At 37.5% G+C, this 22,089-nt stretch overlaps 1 protein-coding gene across 2 annotated transcripts in view; it reads left to right on the top strand.

The window, feature by feature from the left end:
• The window catches only part of LOC106651818 (protein vein), a 189,406-nt gene that overhangs the window by 114,139 nt on the left and 53,178 nt on the right, over positions 1-22,089 (top strand). For both annotated transcript variants that reach the window (XM_023460076.1, XM_023460075.1), the window contains exon 4: positions 7,211-7,319. In XM_023460076.1, coding sequence (XP_023315844.1) covers positions 7,211-7,319 — 109 coding nt within the window. The remainder of the gene's footprint in view (positions 1-7,210; positions 7,320-22,089) is intronic.

The following is a 22,089-nucleotide window of genomic DNA, read 5'->3' as shown; positions in this document are numbered from 1 at the left end:
TTCGAAAAAAAATCGTTTTTTTCTAAAACGATGTTTAAGGACCAAAATCACAACGTCATTCAATTTTACAGCAAAAAATACAAAAAAAATGTTGCAGCGGGATTTTTTAAGAGCACTTTCTCTCAAAAAGGGCGCGTTTTCGAGATTTTTTGTCAAATTCAGCCAAAAAAAATCGAAAATTTGCATTTTTATGAATGAAAATAATTTTAATGTATATACTAATTTATACCGTTGGATTCGTCATGAAAAATCCTAAATTTTGGTAGTGTCAAAAATTTTCTACGATTTTTTCTGTTTATTTTTAAACGTTGCAAAGTCGATTTTTGGATTTTTAAGCGAAAAAAAAATCAAAAAAGTACATTTTTATCGATGAAAACGAAGTCGCAGAGCAAAACTGACTACGGCATTCGATTCTACAGACAAAAATACGTAAGAAAATGTATTGTCGATATTATTTTTACTCTCGAAACGCAGTTTGAAATAAATTGAATGGTTGACCGATTTTGCTCCTATTTTGGACCACGTTTTTAAACTTCAAAAATCGATCGACACCGGTTCCCGACACTTTTTTTAGGTTCTGAACCCGGCTTTCTTTTTGTAAAGACTTGAACTTTGAGAATCTCCATGACGTATACGCGATTTCGAACATTTTTGCAAAAGCGAACCACCCTAATATACACACAAAGATGTTATATATTGCTCACAAACATACGTGTATATATGTTGTGTTCAAAAGGGGTCAGTTATTCGTGTTTCATTCCTTCATGAAAAGAAGCTTGCAGAATACTTAATTGCCGCTGCTGCTGCTGCTAAACAAGCCTCGACGTGCGAGAGCCTTTCACAAACAGGCCGTTTAGGAAATCGCTTGGCCTCCCCGATTCAAAGCTTACAAGCTCTTACTCACTTTCTCTCTTACTCTGAAATTGAGCGCTCTGTACTGGCGCTTCAATTGAACTTTCTCCAATTGATCACTTCTTCCTTGCCTGTTTCAATAATATGAAACACTTATTCTCTCTCTCTCTCTCTCTCTCTCTGTTTCTCCTTTTCTTTATCTTAGACTTGTCTATACAGCAGTTAAGGAGTTCACTCACCTTATTTTCTTCATCTAGACACAAGCGAATCGAACTGCTGTGTGTTTTCAATTTATATAGATTTCAAAGCTCGTAGCTTTGAAACCTCCCTATTCGGTAAACGAGTGCAATATACATAATAAATATACTTATAAACGCATGCATTTAACGTAAGAGCATTGTAATCGCGCATATACCCAAGCAGTTGTTGTCGTGAGTCGATGTGGGATTTTTGTCAATGCTGTACGCATTTATGTAGAAAAAGATTGAGCGAGTTAATGAAAAATAAACATTATATAGACGCGCGGCTTTGTGAGACACGATTGATGCTGCTTGTATGTACATTGTTATGTGGTAATTATAATATCGATCAAGTTCAAGCGAGCAGTAATGGCGAGAAAATTGCGAGGGCTTATTCACTAGGGAGGTGCGTAACAACAACGGTGTATGAAATCACAATATAAACTGCTAATGCCCCGTGTACTTACAATTTTTAAATTACTAGCCCCGTCCAACGTACTGTGCAGGTCTAAAACTTACTCGTCGTTCAAAAAATTTATGAAAATTTTGAAAATGAAAAGTTAATAATAATATAAATCGGGATATTTACATTGAAACGTAATTTTTGTAAATACATTCAACAACCTTTATAGAAATGTTTAAAATGAATAATGCCCTAATGATAAAAAACATGTGCATTTAAAACTTTTTGAAATGTAGAAATTCATTGGATTGTTTTGGACGATTTTTCTGTTTCCATTTGCATTAACGTCTTGATGTCAAAAATTTAAATCTTAAAAATAAAACAAAAACTTTCAAAATGTCTCACTAACTCCACAACTAGATCCATAACTAATTACGCGACATACGACAACATCCAATTACAATTCTAGTAAGCTTTCTATGCAAAACTATTCATGATTTTTTTTTTTTTATAAAATAAATTTCATGTGACTTTTAGTCGTCAATACGAAAGGTGATTATAGACTATCTGAGTTTCAATATAACGTTGAAAATTTGACTAGTCCGAAATATTAAATAAATCGATCTCTCACTTTCCAGTATGTGTTTCAAGTGGTATTGAAAATAAACGTAATAGTAACGCTCACACGAGAACCGATATGTAGTTCAAGTTTATGCCAATAATGAGAGATATTGATTCTTAAATTAAATGGAGTATCGTTGCGAAAAGTGTGCACGAGAGATTCGCTGTTGGAAATGAATATAATAGATTCTGATTCAGACATACATACATCTATATTGTAGGTATACGAGATCGGGAGCGGAAGCCGCATGGGATGGGACACGTTCAAGTTCGTACCCCCGCTGTCTCTTTCATTCGCTAACAAGTTCACGCAGCTTTGCTATCCATCATTTATAAGCTTCGACGCTCAACTCGTTGTCACGCATTGCAAATTATATAATTTGATCAACGCGCAATGCAGATACGTAGCGATGCACTGCAGATGTGTTTGCTAAACTTGTTTATGATTTGCTCGAAATAATAATAATTATAAATACCGCTTATGAACGAGTAAAAAAGGCAAGCGGACTATTAATTAATACGATTGGCTAGCTGGAATCCCTCGGAAGAGACAACGTATTTCCATTTACTCGCGATTTTTTTCGTCGATCTATTCAGCAAAGTTGGCTAATTACTTAGTTATAAGCTCGATTTTTGAATTTGGAAAAAGAAAGACTTATCATTGATTTCAATTTCAATAGTGAGCTGCATAGCTTTATATACGTATAAGCGAGTTTTAGTCAACTTACTTTCTTTTAAAGAAACGCAAAAAAGAATATATATGAGGGTCTACACCGCACATTTACGCTCGTACATTGATATATATGAGATGAAAAGTATAATATAAAGCTATTTGTATTATTTCGAAATAATTCTTTGCTCAAGCCCCAGTGAGAGGCTAACATAGTTGCTGCTCGCATATATGCGCTCCGGCGCATACTTTGAAAGACAAAAGAGATGTATAGCACTTTTTACTTGTACTGAAAGCTCGCACGTTTCTCTTTTCTCACGCGCGTGCAAGCTGAGTTATGAATTATCTCGCGCATGATAAAAGAACTTTCGCTTGAGTTACGCACTGAGCTCGAGAGCATTCACGATGATTTATTTTAAATGCGCGTCTCGAAATCAACCTAAAATTCAAATTACCTCGTTGCGGTACACCTTTGAATAAGTGCACACTTTATTATACACTTATAAATGTTGGAAATGTCATAAGCAATACCACTCAATATTGATCGACTGAACGAGTAACAATATTATATCTACGAGAAAATCTAAGATACATACTTTGACTGGCAAAAAAATCACTTTCTACGAGTGATGCTCCTTGATTTTTAATAACGGTTTGATAAAAGCTCTCAACAAGCGCCATCTTAAGAACTTTTTTTCAAAAAAAAAAAAAAANCATCTTAAGAACTTTTTTTAAAAAAAAAAAAAAAAAGAAAAAAAAAAGGATACCATGAATTGTAGAGTATCGATTCGGCAGGTCAAGAACGAAGTTTTTAATTAAAAGAATACGAGAATCCGATAGAAAAACGAGTTACAAGGTAAAAAATTGTTGCCGTGTTTGAAGTTTTCAATTCGATTTTGCACTTGATATACTTTGCGAAGAAATGATATTTTTTCAAAACTAGTTTATTTTTGAAAGAAAACTATTTGTATTGAACATTGCGTCAAGATTTATGTGTAAATTACCCGCTTCATTTACGCGTAGTTTATTTTTTTAAGGGGGGGGGGGGGGGGNGGGGGGGGGAGGGAAGTTAAACTCGCTGTTCAACTCTCAGGTACACAAAAAGGCAGGTATTATGAAGCAATTCTTACAGCAAGGATCGGCTAGTTATATTACATATTCAATTCGTAAGCACGTAATTACAAGTTTATTCATTTTGCTACGTAGGCTTCAAAAGGTTAGCACACGTCAAGTTATGAATTCATACCAATTTTGAAACTTACCCCCAACACCCCAAATAAACTCAAAACTTGTTAGGCAAGTTCACTCTCGCACTCGTGTACAGCAGACACGCAGACGAACTTTGAATCTACCTCATCGGAAAAGTGGATTAAGCCACTAAAAAAAAAGTAGTTACTTCGTCGAGCAATGAAGACATCTTTCCCCGAAATTCTCATAATATGTAGAACAGAATAATAGTTTTCACATTACATTAAACGTTTTACATATATTGCACTCCTATCTCCTCCTTCATTATATTTAAAACTTGGTAATTGACTGTACTACAAATACCTTTTCAATCATATGAACTAGCTTCTAAAATTTAAAATTATTCAAATTTTCATAGTGTCGATATAATTTTCGGTCCTTTTACTCAAAACTTTGTGATGATTGTAATCGACTTTCATTTTATGAAAAAATATTTCGAAGCACTGACATTTTTCCTCGTAATATTTTCCTCTTCAAAAAGTTCACCGTAAATATTCGATGAACGTTTTATTCTTTATTTGAGGTTAGCGTAAGACGCAAAATTTAATTGACACAGTAAATAAATCAAGTGATTCACTCCTGCAGCGTGTGTACTGTAACATTTCTCTCTGACTCTCTTTCGTGTCTAGGTAAGTCTAAAATCTTTGTAAACTCTCGGTGGGATACGCCAGAAGCATCAGCGGCAGCCGGGGCCACACTTTGACGAAGCCCCTCTTTGAGCAGGCACCGAATTCTCATCACGCTCGTCGCGTTATCGCGAGTCTGATGCATATAACGCCAAGGGCTGAATTTTCAGAGAGAAATAGCATGTATATGCATGTGCGAGTATGTGTGCTGCACGGTGCACGTGTGTACATATATAATAACGTGACGCATGCCATAAAGAGCTCTTGGCATGCGCACATGCACATATATAGCATCGGATGTGTCGCTCTCGTACATGTGCAAGATGAAAAAAACAGTAAATGGAAATTTCATAATGAAGAGTGCCACAGACATTGCTTATTTAAGCGGCAGCCTCTTATTTAATTATAATGATGTTCCATCATTTTTAATCGATCCATTTAGCGGACATGTTAAAAGAGACTGAGTTTCAAAAAAGTTTTTACAATTCAAAAACGCCTTAATAGCTGGATCAGTTTTACCGTGCAGGGTTGCAGCTAGGCAAGACTAAAATAGAGATAAATGAAGCCATTTAACGCATCATCCCGCTATACTGTTTGCACACAAACACGTACACATCGCTCTCAAGCTTTCTTTGCCCGTGCTTTTGACCATTTGTCTTTTACGTCAAGTAGTCTTCTTTCTTTTTTTTATTTCTCGCGACTCTTTTCTTTCCCAAAGCATCTGCAAATGCTTCGATGATAATTTGCAGATGTGCGCGTTGTGTTTCTGCGTGCAACCCCGTGTGACGCACGCTGCGCAAGTTTCCGCATTACTTGGTAAAAAATTGTCTCTTCGAAACCATTAATATCTGTCTCGACGAATCTGTACGAGTGAAATACGAAGCTCTCTCTCCTCCAGAGGGCGAGAAAAATATTAAAATTTGTCTGTAAAAAGAACCGTTGGAGTGGCCCTTCACGGCACTCTAGTTCTTGTTTGCGCGATGTTTTCGATGCGAGCATGAATAATTGAAAAAAATACCTTTTTACTTGGATTGCTGCCGTGTACTAGCGAGAAATGCATTTAGATGTAAATTTTGTATTTGATTCTGACCAAAAATCTAGAAACGCTACGAACAGTTATTACTTGCTATCAGTAAGAAACGAAACTGTTGCATTTCTACAGGTCGTAAAATAACTAGTCAATTTTCATAGGTTTTGCAGAATTGGCGAAAAATTTTAAATCGATAAAGTTGAAGCGTATTTTTTGAACATTATAATACATTTTCTTTGCGTGACTATTCTCATTGCTTTTTCTACCAATTAAAATACTGCAAGACAATTGGATTGTAACATTCGAAGTCGCATTTCTTTTTTATTCATTTAGTTTCGATTTGACCCATTGTACAATCGAACACGGGTAAAACAAAAGAGCTTGCGTGGCATCCTGAGTGGTTATCTTCGCTAAGAGAATACTGAAAAGGATATATAATCCGTATAAACGAAAAAAATTAAATTTTTTGATAATCAAGTTTTTATTCGTTTTAAATTGATGAGACGAGAATTTATTTTTCTCAGTACTCTTAATAGAAATTTTAATTAGTTTTTAATACAGCTTATTTACTGCTATTTGAAAATTGCAACATCATCAATTCTCAAATACTTGTTGACATCGGCCCGATCGCAGGCGGTGACATTTACAAATACGTATAACGAATTTTGCAATTCGCAAAACCAGCCACAAACTGCTTTTGGATATTCAATTCGAGACTCGGCTTGCACAGCGTATAGAACACAATGCTAGATTTCATTTCCTATTTCGACCTCTTTTGTAGGATAATACGTACTGGTCCGTTCGCGCAACTGTTCCGCATAGAAGACATTTTCGCGCTTCGAAGCCAAGAAAGGTTACACGGCAGCAGTAGCAGCGACGGCGGCGACACTAGCGCTATAAGCGTATACCAGGTCGCTCATATAAAATAAGCGAGTTATGTTATCGCCGCGCAGCTCTAGCTTTGGGCGTATAAGAGAGCTCTGGGCACACGCAGAAACGCGAGCCAAGAGACCATATCGCTGGAAATTATGCGGGTTGTAAATCGATGACGTACGGTACTGCTTCTACCCGTGCCACCACACTCCAACTCGTATACGTATATATACCTACGTATATGGGCGAAGTACCTACGCGCGTCGCTGTAATACGCTTTTGCGCGCAGAGTCACAGAGCACGCGCGCACAAGCGGAGGAATGCAGTTTATCGGCATCGCTTATATTTTTGGGGAGGAGAGAAATATACCACAAATGTTATGCTACTGCTGTTTGTTGCCGTTGAGCTCTTGAGGAATAAGTTTAAATCGTCAAAGCGTTTTAATGAATTCCATATATCATCGATAAAAGTATATACGCAGGGGATAGGCATTAAAAATTTCACCCAGAATTACGCGCGCTCCACAGAGTTTTACCCGGTTGAGAGCGCGTTAAAAGCTCAGATATTTATGATGATTTAATTAATTATTATCACTGCTGAAAGTATAAAGTTATAAATCATATTGATTAATTGATTTTAATATTTCAGCAACAGCGGCGTGGTTGAGGCAAGAGCAGCCCTGTCCGATCGCAGGAGACTTTTGCATGAACGGTGGTACTTGCCTGTTTTTCGAGACTGTCGGGGAACCAGCCTGCAGGTAAAGTATACATACATGAGCTAACACACGTCAACCGTGTTAACCCAAAACAGGCAATTGTCCATAATTTAATGTTACCCTATTTTTTATTTGTAACAGCGAATTCGAATTCCTTATCAAATTTTACACAAAAAAACTTATTCAAATTTATTTTATTATTTAAATTATTATGAAATGAATTAATTATTTTCAAAGTAATTTTTTGGGTTATCGCGGCTGATGTAATTTAGCATTTATATAAATCATTATACTCAATCAACTTAAATAATACTAATGAAATTATAATAAGCTGCGGCTATGCGGCGAATCGAATCACAGTATCGTATACGTGACGTACTGATTTATTTATGTTTTTTTTTCAACCGAGATGCAAGACGCAGATAAGTTAATTCTATATACTATAATGAAGCGAAGAGAAAAACACCAACAGCCGGGGGTAGCTCTTTTTCATCTTATGGTAAATCTTGTTTATTATTACAAAACAAAACTCAGCCAACTCTTTTGATCTCCTTTGGTTTTAAGTCTCTCATTTGAATTCCCTGCTTTGTACATGAGATTCTCTTCTATACGCGTATCTCGAGTTTTCACGAACTGTATGCATTCGCCTACTAGGAAAATACAGAGAACTTTAAGAAGAAAAATCATTTTCAGGTTTGATCGAAGTCCGTTCAGCCCTTCATGTGTACCCTGTATAATACTCACACATGCACGGATCAGCAAAGATTGACTTTTGAGTGCAATTCTTATTTGCTATACACAAGGCTCTCCTGTGTGCGCAGAGCTTCAGCTCCCTCCACTACCGTGTACCAGCTATTTCTTCTTGATTTCGTACTACTTCTTTTTACTTTCATCCTGACTTTAACATTTCTCTCTCTCTCTCTCTCTCTCTCTCTCTCTCTCTCTCTCTCTCATTTCACTTAAAGTAGCTCTCCTGCAGCAGACTTGAAACTAACTTGGCCACAGAGCGGCTTCCTAAAAATTTCCCAATCTTCTTGCCAGTGCTGTGTTCGCGCGCAAAGAAAATTGGCCAAAGCCAAGCGTTAACCTTCCTTTCTTTGCCTCACTCTCTCCTGCTATACTCTCCGCATAGGCCGGGTAAAGTTTTTTTGCGAACGATTCGCCTGATTCTTACATATATATACACGAGAAGGAGAGTAATCATTCTGCCGCGGAAAGTGGAAAACAAGTAGTTGAACGTAAATGGAAAAAGCTCATGTATACTGTACATGGTTTTTACAAGTGAAAAATTATGCCCCCCCCTCCATCCCTCTCTACTTCTCTCTCCTTCGTCAGCTCGTAGGATGTACCAAAGTGCTAAATGATTTTAAATTTGATATTGATTTCTCATTTGTTGTGATTCACGACCCCTGCGAGCACTTATATTCATCAATCGAATTAACGTTACAGCTTTTTGTTTGGCTCTCCAAACGATAACAAGCCATAGAGAGCCGAGTGAGCGGACCACAATCATGAACTGCGACAGCAACAGCAGCAGCGGTAGTTGCAGTGGCGTGGCCAATAGCATGAGCTTTCAACCCGATGATCGATCGACCTTTGTTGTTGTTGTTATTATTATTATATAAGCCTGCCAGCAGATAATACTTACACACACACGCGCCCGTAAACGACTCATTATTTTTCTATCACGCGCTTGCGAAATTGCAAAGAACGTGCGTTGTTAACCATGCGCTGGCTGCTTTGGGATGAACACTCACACATGTACACTGCAGTGGAACTGCGATGGCGTCAGCTCAAAATGAAAAAAAACTGGAAGAAGAGGCGAATTCAATAAAATGTTAATTTTAATACAGGGGATGTTCTGATGGCTTCCGAAACCCACCAGGTGCGCGCGTATGCATTAATCGGAATTCCGAATTTACCTTTTGTAAATTATTTTCGAATCTGCAGTGTCGCTCGCTCGCTCGCCGTGCACAGAGCAAAATGATACGCGCCGAGCGCGCTTTTATGTCATACTCTATCGTCTGACATGTTTAATTAAAGCAGCGATAATTTAATCAACGAAAAACATATACAATGCGTTTCGTGTGCATCCGCACGGCTATCTACAGGATACTTTTTTATCAAAGGCCAGCAGAGCGACAGCAAATTTGACGACTCTCTGTCATTGATTTAATTATGTGTACGTCATTAAAAAAGTTGCGGATGAAGGATTTGTGTACGTGTGGTTTATTACACTTGCAGTGAAATGGAAGTTTATTTTTTATCAACAAGACGTAATCAGAGCACTCGGACCTTCTCATAATATTTTTATCATTTTTCATCAAGATTGTAAATTAAAATATTAAAATTTAATATAATGTCAATCACATGGAAATAAGCTGCTGAAAATATACTTTTAATTAGTTTTATAAGCGATCGATTGTTAATACGTGTCGCTATTCTTAACAAAGTAAAACTCCGAGGCGTCCTTAGCGCATTTTCAATGGAAACAGCTCGACTGCTAGTTTCTGTATACACACTGTATGCGTACATATACTTGCCACATCGAGTCGTTGCTGGGTATATAATATACATTATATAACACGATGTGTAGCACCACCACCTGTACCACCGAGGTAACATTGCGTAGTGGCCAGGAAACTCGTTAAACAAATTTGGCCAAGCTGTAGAGCAACAGCAGCTGCAGCAGCCGGCCCAGAGCGCGATATGATAAAAGAAAACGCTTCGGCGTGGGTCTGCGCGTGTGTGTGATGTGTATGCACACGTACGATATACGTAGCAGGTAGTGCCTCGGAGCCTGCAAAGTAAAGGAAGCTGTTCGCGCTCGCAGTAACCATTAGGGGGGACTTGGTGTGTAAACAGTGTTGCAGCAGGGCTCGGGCATATGGAAGAGAGCAGCTGCAGGTCAAACGTGCCGTGTAGTCAAAGAGAAACGAGTGTTGAAACTGTATGAGCATGCTCGCACACAGCATCCCGCAGTGTATTCTGAAAAGAGGAGTCATCAGCGAATATTGTTGTTGCCGTACTGTGTGTCTCGCGCCTCTATCTCACCTCGACGTTTCTACGTGCTTTCTCAGCTAGCCAAGCTCACAGGTGTTGGGTTCGAGCGCACGCCCAGCTGCGATTAAACCGCACGCGCGAGCCTGGAAGACGTACGACGAGCTGTTCGATTTTTATATTATACACATACTGAATTTTAATTGCGTTGCTTCGGATAAGCATGCGTTAGAAAAATGGGATACGATAAGCTCCTTCGACGGATTTAATATTCTGATACGATGCGCCTTATGCACCGATGACGACGAGGAGATGCCAGCTTTTGATGAAACGCTAATGTGCCCGTGCAGCGTACGAGTATGCGAAATGATATTATAATAACATAATTTCTTAGCCGGGCTACGATGCGAGTCGACGTGCCTGCAACTGACGCACGCATATGCATGTACGTACGCACGCGTGTATACACACGACGTCGCATGCACACGTATACACTTAGAAACGCACACCCACGAGCTCACAGACACCCACTGAAGAAAGTCCATAATAACAATAATAATAATAATAACAGTGATAATAATAATAATAATAATAATATGAAAACCGTGGCACGGTAAAGAGGTCTGTTCATTATTACGCTTATGAAATATCTGTCAAGTTGAGAGTGAAAACTTGTGAAAAATACAGAGGCCGTGCGCATACGTAACAACCGTACGACGTTGAAGCGAACACCGCGCATGACGTGCACAAAATACTTTTTTTCTCCGTGTACTTGCAATCCGTATAAAAGAGAATGAGATTCGTTTTTCAGCCTTTAATCTGCGTGTACGAGATCGGATCGTAATAGGACTCCTATCGTACCCACAAGACATAATCAATTTCCAAGATGCGTTTTCAGCATACATACTGTAATGGAAAAATCATCTGCCACTATATTTGTATCTACATATTCAGTCTGCATACTGTCTCCGCTGCTGTTAAGGCGATGAGAATGCAAAAATAAGTATCTTATAATTTTTTAGGTGTTTCGCGAGTTACTGCGAAAATGAAGACCACCGGTTTCAAAAGCAAGTACATACGAATAATGCAGAAAACATGAGTCGTCTAATTGCAATGCTGGAAAACAGTGGAAACGAGCGAGAATATCTTGTACAGCCGCGTACATACGTGTACATTTCAGGAGGCAAAGCGGGGAAAAAAAAGAAAGATTTTCAAGAGAAGCATTACATTTCTGTGGTAAATTTGAAACGCACCCGTATCCTGGCGTACCAGTGGAATATCATCGTATTTAGTCAGCCGCGTGTATTACTTGCGTTACGCTTATAGAAAACTATGTGCCAACAGCGGGTACTGAAGTTAAAACGACTAACGCGCTAGAGAAAATGAATGGAAATTATGTAAACACAGCTGAAATGGCATACGTTTATACGTTTATAGACGTATATATACGTTCATAGACCTCCATGAAACGCGGTGGAAAAGTCCAAGTGATTATTGATACTTGAAATAATAATTTCCATTAAAGTTAATTATTGGTCCGTAAAAATAGCTTCAAAGACAGACGAGAGAGTCGGGCTCGTTTGGCTTTCAGCCGTATAATATATATCATCAGCGGAACAAAGCATCGAGTCTCTCGCGCGGGACTAATAGACGAACATATCCTAGTGCAGTCGGTATATAACTATGTATGCAGCGGCGCTGGTTGTAGCTCTCAGTGCGTTCAAGTATATATAGACGCGCGCGGCTGGATGAGATTTTAGTACCTCATCGTCCATACCTCGTGGGTAAACTGTGTGGGATAATTTGCGGTTCGCACCCAATTCAAGGCTTATATACGTATGCGCTGGCTCTGCGAGTGCGCGCGTCAATCGCGTCCAGTCAGCGCTCGCGCTAAGATAAACGCGCGCCACCCTCATTAGTTCCCTTCGTGTGCGAGTACAGTGGGATTGTGTGCGTGCGAGTGGGTTATATATCGTGCGCGCCCCGCTGTATACGCTTAGTAACGCTCGGAGCAGTGGAGATCCATAGGTTAAGCGCAATTATACTTCTCTATTCGACAATGGGCGTCGACCCGATCGCGCAGGGCCGCAGCGGCACGCGCTATATACGAGTTCGCTAGGTTATAGTACGTGCTTCACTCTGCGTATGTTTGCTCGTCCGTGTGCATGCGTAAGCAGACAGACAGAGAGGTATATTTGCTTCATTACATCTCGAGAAAAGCAGTACTCGTGGGTGTTTGGGTGTGGGTGAGTGCAATCGATGATGAAAGCTTTTCCTGGCGACAAATGGCTTATCATTTTGTCCGCCAAAAGTAGCTATACAATGTAACTAAATATACCTCGCACGTAAAGCCCACATGAACGATTCATCTCCCCCCCCCCTATGTGTGTAAATGGCAAAGTACTTTTCAACGCGCTTAGACACTGCCGCTCGGTGCTAAGTTGCCCCAATGTACACGCACGATTGAACGAGCAAATGAATTTTCCGCAAACGTTTATCACTTCCACGCGCGCGTATACAGCGTGATCGAAAAAAAACAGCGTCATTCGCCACCGACCGTTACTATTTTCATCATCAATAACTCCTGCGAGAGCTGCTGCTGTGAACAGTGCGTCCATATTGATTTTCAATTTGCCTTCGCGTGAAAGTGGGCAATTTCATTAAAAATCAATCCAACGCCTTTTCTCTCGTAACTTCACAATACATATATACCGGGGCATACTACGCGCGTTGTATGTATATGAACGATTGATCGATTGAGCGAAGCAAACCGATACGCCAGATATGTAGTCCTCATTTTTTATACATCGTCGGAATTTTCTATATAAATTCGAGCGCAATATATATTTATTTATTTACCGAGTGAAATATCTCTTTTTAACAACAACGTCGAAAATTGCGAGTTAATTTCGCCAAGTATAAATGAGAAATAAATAAATATATATGTGAAGCAGCGCAAACGTTACAGATAAGATGAAGCGATACGTGCAGAGAGGCAGAGAGAAAGAGAGAGAACGACACGGCAACTCATATGCCAATTATCTGTGCAGCTCATCATAAAGCACGTGCAGAGGATGAGCAAAGCAGCGCATATACATTCGCGTAATATAGCTGCCGAGGTGGAATTTTAGGAACGCGGGTGATCCGCATGAATCAATCTGCGGCTTTGACGATGCGCAGTTGGCTGCACGCGCGTGAAAACGCTTATCAAAACACCTGGATACACACAAGAGCTCCCTCATAACGTACATATCGGTTCGATGAGGCGCACACCGCTTAAAGCTCGAGTTTACTGTGATTATTATTTTTACCAATGACTCGGCTGAGACTCAATGAATTATTATTTTCTGATCGGTTTAACGTGACACCTATATATGGCAAGCGCGCAGAAATATCCTTTTTACTATAGCTTTTCCATATGGCTTATCTAAACAATTTAACCAGTGGTTTTTTCCTCTCTCGTTTTCTCTTTATTTCTCGAACAAAGCTTACACGTACTGTGGGCATAGAACGTCCGCAGTTTTTCTCGAGGGATGCTCGCATGCCGTGCCAGAAGCATGGCCGATAAATCTCGCCTCGCGAAGCTAAAAGGTCGTTGCTATTATAGTATATCCTGGAAGGGCCGTTTGTTTCCGTTAGTCCCATGGACGACTGGCTCGTTAACTTAGCACACGAGGCACTTGCAAGCTGCTCGCTCTCTAGCCTTTAACCCCTTCTTCCACCCCAAACCCCAAATTGTCATGCAAAATATGAGTAGCCGTGCGATGACACCACCTGCTCCACCCCCTCGTCCAACTCAACGGTATGTGTGTGTGTGTGTGTGAACGTGCGTCCAAGCTGAAATAGCCATTTAGAGCTTATACCGCTCCGTCGGCTCTTAGCAGCCTGGGCTAAGCGCTTGTTTAGAGATAATTTTCATTTTTCGTCGACAGCGTCGTTAAGTTTTAACGAATTTGAATTTGTAGAGTTTCAAGAAGAAAGTGCTCAATAATTAAAATTTGTATACCAAGTATAAGCACAAGAAAGGGTATAGCTAGACAAACTGAACCTTGTCAACTCGTTAAAAACTAAACGCACAAATTTTTTACAAAATTTTATCAAAAGTCCTGAATCTCCACGAATAAAAACTAATATAACCTATCGAAACGGAATTGTCGTGAATAACTAAAAGCAGATAATTCGGAAATATCATCATGTCAGAATAAACTATTTTAAATTTTTTTCATTCAATTTCTTCATACTTATATCAAACAAAAAAGCTTGTGAAAATGCGTCTGTCCTTAACGCGTTGAAATAAGGTCGAAGAAAGCTCACGAATTCCTTTTTAGCTTTCATGGACTAGTTCCGTGAACAGAAGTCTTTCTCTGCAACATGGAATATGAAGAAGCCAAAAAACAACGAATGAAGCAGCGGAGATAGAAACTAAAAAAAGAGCCATGTAATACATTGCTCGAGACTAGTTGCACTGCAGCATGTCTGTTTGTGCTTTAAACGCGAGGAGCATGGAGAGATAGGGCGAAAGAGGGAGGAAGGGAGGCTTGGGAGGGAACGTCCACAAGGCACTTAACGAGAACGGCGCGCATGCAAAGTCACGGCATAGATTATTTCGTGCGCAAGGAGATGTTTTCAGAAAAAAAAGAAGAAGAAGAAACGACTCTACACTCTCTCTTTCTGCGCTCGCCTACCGTACACGTTCTTTTACGTTTCGCTCTATATCTCGTGAGCTGCTGCTGCTACTGCGCTTCTTCTTTTTTGCCTTCATTATTCGCGGACCTCGAGACGTGCTCTAGACTCAACGCTGTACCAACTATGAGATAAAGAAAGAGTAAAGAAAAGTGTTAAAAAACTCGACTTCGATATTCTGTGCCGTTGCCTAATATTTCACTACACCTTCATCGATTTTTTTACTTCCTTTTTTTCGAAGGGCTATTGGATGGGAACATTTTAAATACCAATCGATGTTCATTTATTAATTTTTTTAAAGCAAATTCTCTAAGTTGTTCGTTCTTAGCCTAGTGAAACTGCATGAATGAGATCGTTTGTAGAAGTCGTAAAAATAAGCGTATCGGAACGAGTTTCAAACAAGTCGGGCATGCGCCAGCATTTTTAGGATGTTTCTCACGCATTAAAGTTTTCAATCGATACAATTTCACAACACCTAAGTGCAAAAATAATTGATTCTTTGAAGATTAAAAATGAAATTTTTCCGATTGAACACTTTACTGTTATTTCCAACTTGTGTTGAAATAAATTTTAATTGATTTCTTCAGTACCGAAGTGCATTGGAATCGAGTATACAACAGCTGAACTCCAATTAAACTTTTTTATGTAACGTTCTTATTGCTTGTACGTGGAGAAAATTTGATTGTTGCTCTGCGCCTCTTCATTATAATAGCCAGAAGCAAATCTTCTATTAATACGGACATACATTTAAAATCGTGAAGTGCATATGAGTAAAAAATCGTTTATCAAGTACGATTTTTTCCTTTTCGTTGCGCAAAATTATATGTATACCAAGAGCTATTTAGATATCTCAGCTATTGGAGAAGAAGAATGCAAAACACGCCAAACATTTGATAGCGCAAAATCCTAACGGGCCAAAATCCCGTAGAGAAAAATCAATATGGTCGAAGTAGCTGTTTGTGGTTATGAAACGACTACTTTTATTACCCCTATGCGAAAATTTTCAGCAAAGTTTAGATAAGGAACTATTCGAAAGTGTAGTATGTTATTGATGCATCGTGTGGATAAATTATTTGACACCAGTTTAAAATGTTATTCTTTAATTCCGTAGAGTTAATTATTGACAATTGTATCGATAGGTAGCAATAAAGCAATAAGGTAAAATACTCGAGCGAAGAAAATTCCTCTCAGCAAACTATTTTGAACTTATTAAATGGGAAACTCGCGTACAGAGCAATAGCAATGCCGAGCTAACAAGTCGCACGAGATGCGTTGTATATGACAAAGTTGGGCGCGAAAACCAAACTCGAGGCGAACACTCGTACAAAGCCGCCTTTAGACGCCGGGGCTACAGTATTCAACATTGCAGCAATGCATACACGAACGTATTATACGTACGCGCGTAATATAAACTCGTACTCGGGCGTCTATACATTATAGATGTTTGTTCTGCTGTATATAAGCCTGCAAGCACAAGCGAGCGATTTTCATCGGTATAAAGCTCGCTCGTACGCTTATACGTGTGCTGGTACTATATCGACGACGCGTGACAGTCCTTCGTAACGGTCTCCCCCTCCCACGTCGTCCAGCCGAGAGTGAGAGAAATAGTTGAGGCGCTAGAAGCTATTGTAGACGATCGCTACCGCGAAGGAAACAGTTCGACGGGAGTTTTGCCGGAGGTTCTTCGCCTGAGCGAGCATCTGATAATTGCTACGTAAGCGTGAACAAGTTCGGATTGTAAGCGCCGATTGGCACACGTATATCGCTCACGTACGTGCGAAGGATATCGAAATTACTACACTCCGCTGGACTGGATCTCACATACTCGTGACATAAACCAAAGCTTTTTGTCCGCACATATCCATACAATTTAGAATATTACATTGTTCTCAAGCTTGTGCGGAGACGCACCGTGACTTCCAGATTTACGAGTCCTGTACCTGATAGACACTACGTGTATCTCTAAAACACCACCTAAAATCTCAATATTTTCGGGCTTACGTTTACGAGCGAAAGCCCTTCACTTTTATTCCCTGCTTGTTTCCACATGCAACACACTTTATACACACGAGCTTACATGAGCTAATCGCTTTTTAATGAATTTCACGAAAGCAAGTGTCGAGCGCTATGTAATTTTCGAGTCTTTCTTCCAGCTAAATGAAAATAAATGACAAGCTCGCATGTACAGTACAGATACCGTAGTATCTGTAAGGTACATGTACTGAGGTACTCGCTACTTACCAATCTGCATTTTCATAACCAAGAAAAGTCAGAGAATTCAGATTTGGAGAATTTGTCATTTTTCAATATACTAACAAAGTACGTTGTACTCTCGTCGTACTTTCTTTTCCACGGACTTGGGTCACGTGGGTATAATTGATTCTTTGAAGAGAGGGAATATGAAGAGAGTATGTCATGAATGAATGTGAGATTGAGAGTTGAGTGTTCATTGAGCTGTTAATGTAAACAGAAGGGTAGCGTGAAGAATTGACATTAAATGTCGTTTCTTTTGTTATAGAGAATACACATGTGTCAGTTTGCTAACCAACAAATATCAATAACACTATTATTTACTCATCAAGAGAACTTCTTATTTTTAGTTTTGATTTTGGGCCTTTCGCGCTTGACCTGGATTTATTCATATTCATACGAAAAGAAAAAGATTTTCGCTCGACAAATCTTCACAATCTAATCGTAATTGTAGTCAATCAGCTATTCATTATATCAATCAGTAAACTTTTGTAGTTGAAACGTGGAGCTTCGTTTATGCATATAGTTAGGACGCTCAACTAATGAAGCCAGAATTAGCTAGGTAAATGTACAGAGTAGAAGAGAGTGCGCTCGAATGTTAATTTTGTACTACTGTCGCTGCCACCATTACTGCTACTGGTGCACCTGCTGATGCTGTTTCTGCCGTACGTGTGTGGATGTAAATGTAACGGAAATCTATGTAAATTGTTGGGTTTGTTTGTACAACTTATGCTCGTCGAAAAATTGCGCGCACTATTGATTCGGGTTAATCCAACTTTATTGTCTGATATAATAAAATGAAACGAACAATTAAAAGTAATAACAGATAAAAGTAATAATGTTATGTATATAATAGTGTGAGGAACTTGAAGGGTTTGAATGATAGAAACATTATTTTTCCTTTTTTTTTAACTTAAAAATACTTATGTACAATCCATACTTGTAATAATATAAGAAACAACTTTTAATGTCTCTACCACAGTGTTTCTCTTCTGGTATACTTTCACTAGCGGTTTCCTTAATCTACCTTATAACTATACTATTTACATTCTCATCCCCACTCAAGACTCTATATAATATTAACAAAACAATTATACACGAGTATACGAGCGTAGCATTTGTTTTACATGTATATAAATAAGCTTTTCAAGGAAAAAATACGACCGAGTCTAAATTAAAAACAAATCAGCGCCTTATGCAATTTTCATACCTCACAACTTTATAGTAATTAAAATTGTACACTTTCATTTGAACTCATAAAATAAAAACTCATCTCGACGAGATTATATTTACAAAGCTTATAGGCATGAAATTAAAATTTCTTTTTACTTGAAAAATTATCTCACAAAATACCCTTGAAAATTTTGGATACAACAAAAAAATAGTTTGTTTTCAGTTAAATGCAATCTCTCTCTGGTGATTGGATCACGTGGTACTATTGGGCGTTATATGCAAATCATAACCTTATCTATATCGATCCCAATGTGCTTATCTATGTTCATGATGATTCATGACACATAGCTTTCAAACTCATAAATAATCAATTAAACTGAACAAATGTGCAAATTTTTATCACATTGATGGTTTAATTTAAAAATTAAACTGCAATACTTATGTATAAAGTAATAAAGTGATTTGCTTTTGAATATATACGTAAAATTATAATTTGGGAAATTTCAAAGCTTCCAGGTTTGGATGTTATTTTGTAGTCACTGAATGAACAAAAAAATATCTCGGTATAAAAAAGTCATAACGAAGAGTTAAAAAAAATCACTTTCATTAATATATCCACTCAAAGTTTGTTTTACAGTAAAAACGAATTTCTCATCGACAAGAATATGAAAGTCGCACTAGCCTAATTAAAATTATATATTATAAGCAATCTAATTAAGATTTTAAAATTGCAGTTTCACCAATAAAAATAGAAGAATGTAAAAAATAATTTTGTTATCTATCTAAAGTGTTTCAAAATATCTTATATATTAAGCGGTGAGGTCAACAATTCTTTCAAAAATTCTTGCTTTTCCCCAAAATTCTTGCTGAAATTCCCTAAAAAAAAAAAAAAAAAAGTAGATCGATTCGAAATTTCTTACTGATTCCAAAAAACTTATCCGCACCCTTTAAAAATTAAGGGGTAGTTTTTTATGGGGTTTTTTCATGATAAAAAACCAACCCTTCAATCTTAGCTATCAATCAAGCTTAGCTATCAATAAATGTAGAAAATTGTATTATATCGGAAATACTTTTACTAAACCATCTTTTCTCGATTTTTTTTCTGATTGCTAGATTCTAGACAAAATACAATTTCATGTTTCAATTGCATGTAAAATTTGTCAGAGAGATCTCTTTCCAAGCAATGAAACTTTACAGGAACATTGATTAGGTGTCAAAGATAGTAAAAAATCGTATTAGATGGAGATAATTTTTAATAAACCATCTTTTCTTGATTTTTGAAATTATTTTTCATGTGCGAGATTATCGAATAAATTCGAATTATATCTTTCAAGTTCTGCTATCGACAAAAGTTCGAATCGAATTATTTTAAGGCACGTGCTATATCGTAACGACATAGCGAATGTTAATAATAATGGACTACATTACCTAATCGAAAAACTAATTTTTTAAAGAGTCAGTAAACCAATTGAATTACGTGTGACTCGATCGACAAAAATTATTGAAAATGCACAGTTTCCACAATTTTTCGAAAGTCAGTGTTATGGAAAATAATCATTGTTAGTTTTTGATGTTTTGATGATGCGAGAGTAATTTTATAGATCAGAAGCGATTTTGAAACTTTTCGATTTTTCGTTCACATTGAACATTCGAAACTTGAGACTCATTTGTTTTACACGTAAATAATAGTATATTATGATACGTGTGACTTAAGCAGGCCATTATTGCAGGGCACGGTTAGCACCCGAGCGAAGCGAGGGTGCTAGTGCCGGGGTAAGAATGGGCTACTTGAGTCATAAGTATCATATGCTTTTTTATAGCACTGTGCTAAATTCACGTTTAGGCCCCCTTTGGCGAGATATAAGGTGCTCATAATAGCGTCGCAGTGTGAGGTTAGCGCACGAGCGTAGCGAGTGTGATATGCGCGCCGAGGTGCAATAATGAGCAGCTTAAGTCACGGCAAAGCGTGCCTTAAACGTGAACTTTAGCCACACAGTGCTATAAAATAATTTTTATGCACAATTTGATAGTTTGCGAAGTATAAAAAATGTGTATATTATTATATGATAGATTTTTAAATAATAAGAAAATGAACGAGATGTATCGTTCCTAACATTATTATTATATTCTCTATCTAACACGATAACTAGTATATGATACAATTGTTTTACAAATATCACATAAAAACATAACAATATATTTAAATATAAGTAAAGTGAATAAATTTAACTAGGTCCAAATAAATAAATATTCTGTCATTGGAAAAACAATTTTTCATTTAAAATTCATTACAATATTAAAATTCAATAAAAAGGCACCGTAAAACGCATTCTTTTCATTTTCTAATAACGCCACTTGTAATACAGCAATTATAATATTGTTTTTAAAAAACTATAGCTCCTGCAGAATTTCTTGCAAAGATTTTAATCGCATATTTCTCTATCTAATAATACCAATAGTGCTTTCCAAAAATTATCGAACAATTCTTGCTCCCCCAAAATGTCTAACACAAACTCCATTCACCCGAGCGAGCGTTAGCGAGTGAGGACAGCGCTAGTATTATCATTAATTGTTGAAAACAAAGGTAGCACATGTCGATTTCTTGGAAAGGTTATTCTTTTACAAAAACTGGATTCGAATTGATAGTTTTTTATAGGAACATTTTTATTCGTTCGATATTTGCTCATCAATGTGTTTATAAGCACGGTTATGTATATGGACCAAGACAACTTTTTCTAAGCTCTGATAAAGTCTGAACTATGATTTATTTGAGTACTCGGTGTACAAATATATCGCACGCTCGAGTAACATGTATACGGACAACAATGTGTGCAAGTGAATTCGCACTCAAACTGTAAGCAAGCTCGACTCCCGATATCTATTGCAATCGATAGCTGTGCTCTGTGTTTTTGTATATTTTCTGTATGCAATATCCGTTATCGATAAGTATTGAAAGCGCCAAGCTTTTAGAGCTAGTCTTATTATAGGTTTTTTTCCAATCGATTGGATTTCATTCAATAAAGATAGTCTTTTGAAGTAAACGATTTCTGGATGATTAAAAAAAATTTTTAGATGAATTTAACGTACTTATCGTTTATGCAGTGATACGAATTAGCTTAATGCAACTATTAGTTAATTAAAACTATAGTTAATTCGAGTAATTTGCTTTCTCAATCACATCTCCGTGGATGGAACTACCGAATATCTCTGTATACGGTTCTGCAGCCGTGACAAATGAGAAAAGTATCAAAGCCGTGAAAATTCATTAATGTTCAATGCTCATAAATCTCCAAGATATCTTTCTGATGTTATCCATATAAATATTAATGAAATATTCCAAGAGTAACAAGTCAAATGTATATCTTCATGAGCATTTATTATATAATATTGCTTAAATAACGAATTTGAATTCAATTATGAGAAAGACTTAGTTACTTGTTGTTTGCAATCAACATAAAATTCTCTGTTATAGACCTTTGAGTCATTTACTATTATCATTTTATAATTGAAATCTCTATAATTTCTGTAAAAAATTTCGAAAAATTAAAAATTTTAGAGACACTTTTACAAACATTGGCAGTTGCAGCTTTCATGCTCTTCCCAAATAATTCCTTTTGGTTAGAGAAGAAAACGTTCATATTACATTTGACTTTAATTTAAACTGAAGATACGAGGCAACTACTAAAATATTCCAAATTCAATCTAG

The sequence above is a fragment of the Trichogramma pretiosum genome, unplaced genomic scaffold (genome assembly GCF_000599845.2).
Source record: "Trichogramma pretiosum strain Unisexual culture from Peru unplaced genomic scaffold, Tpre_2.0 scaffold42, whole genome shotgun sequence".
Taxonomy (NCBI): domain Eukaryota; kingdom Metazoa; phylum Arthropoda; class Insecta; order Hymenoptera; family Trichogrammatidae; genus Trichogramma; species Trichogramma pretiosum.
The sequence above is the reverse complement of the archived record's forward strand: the minus strand, read 5'-3'. Positions and strand labels throughout refer to the sequence as shown.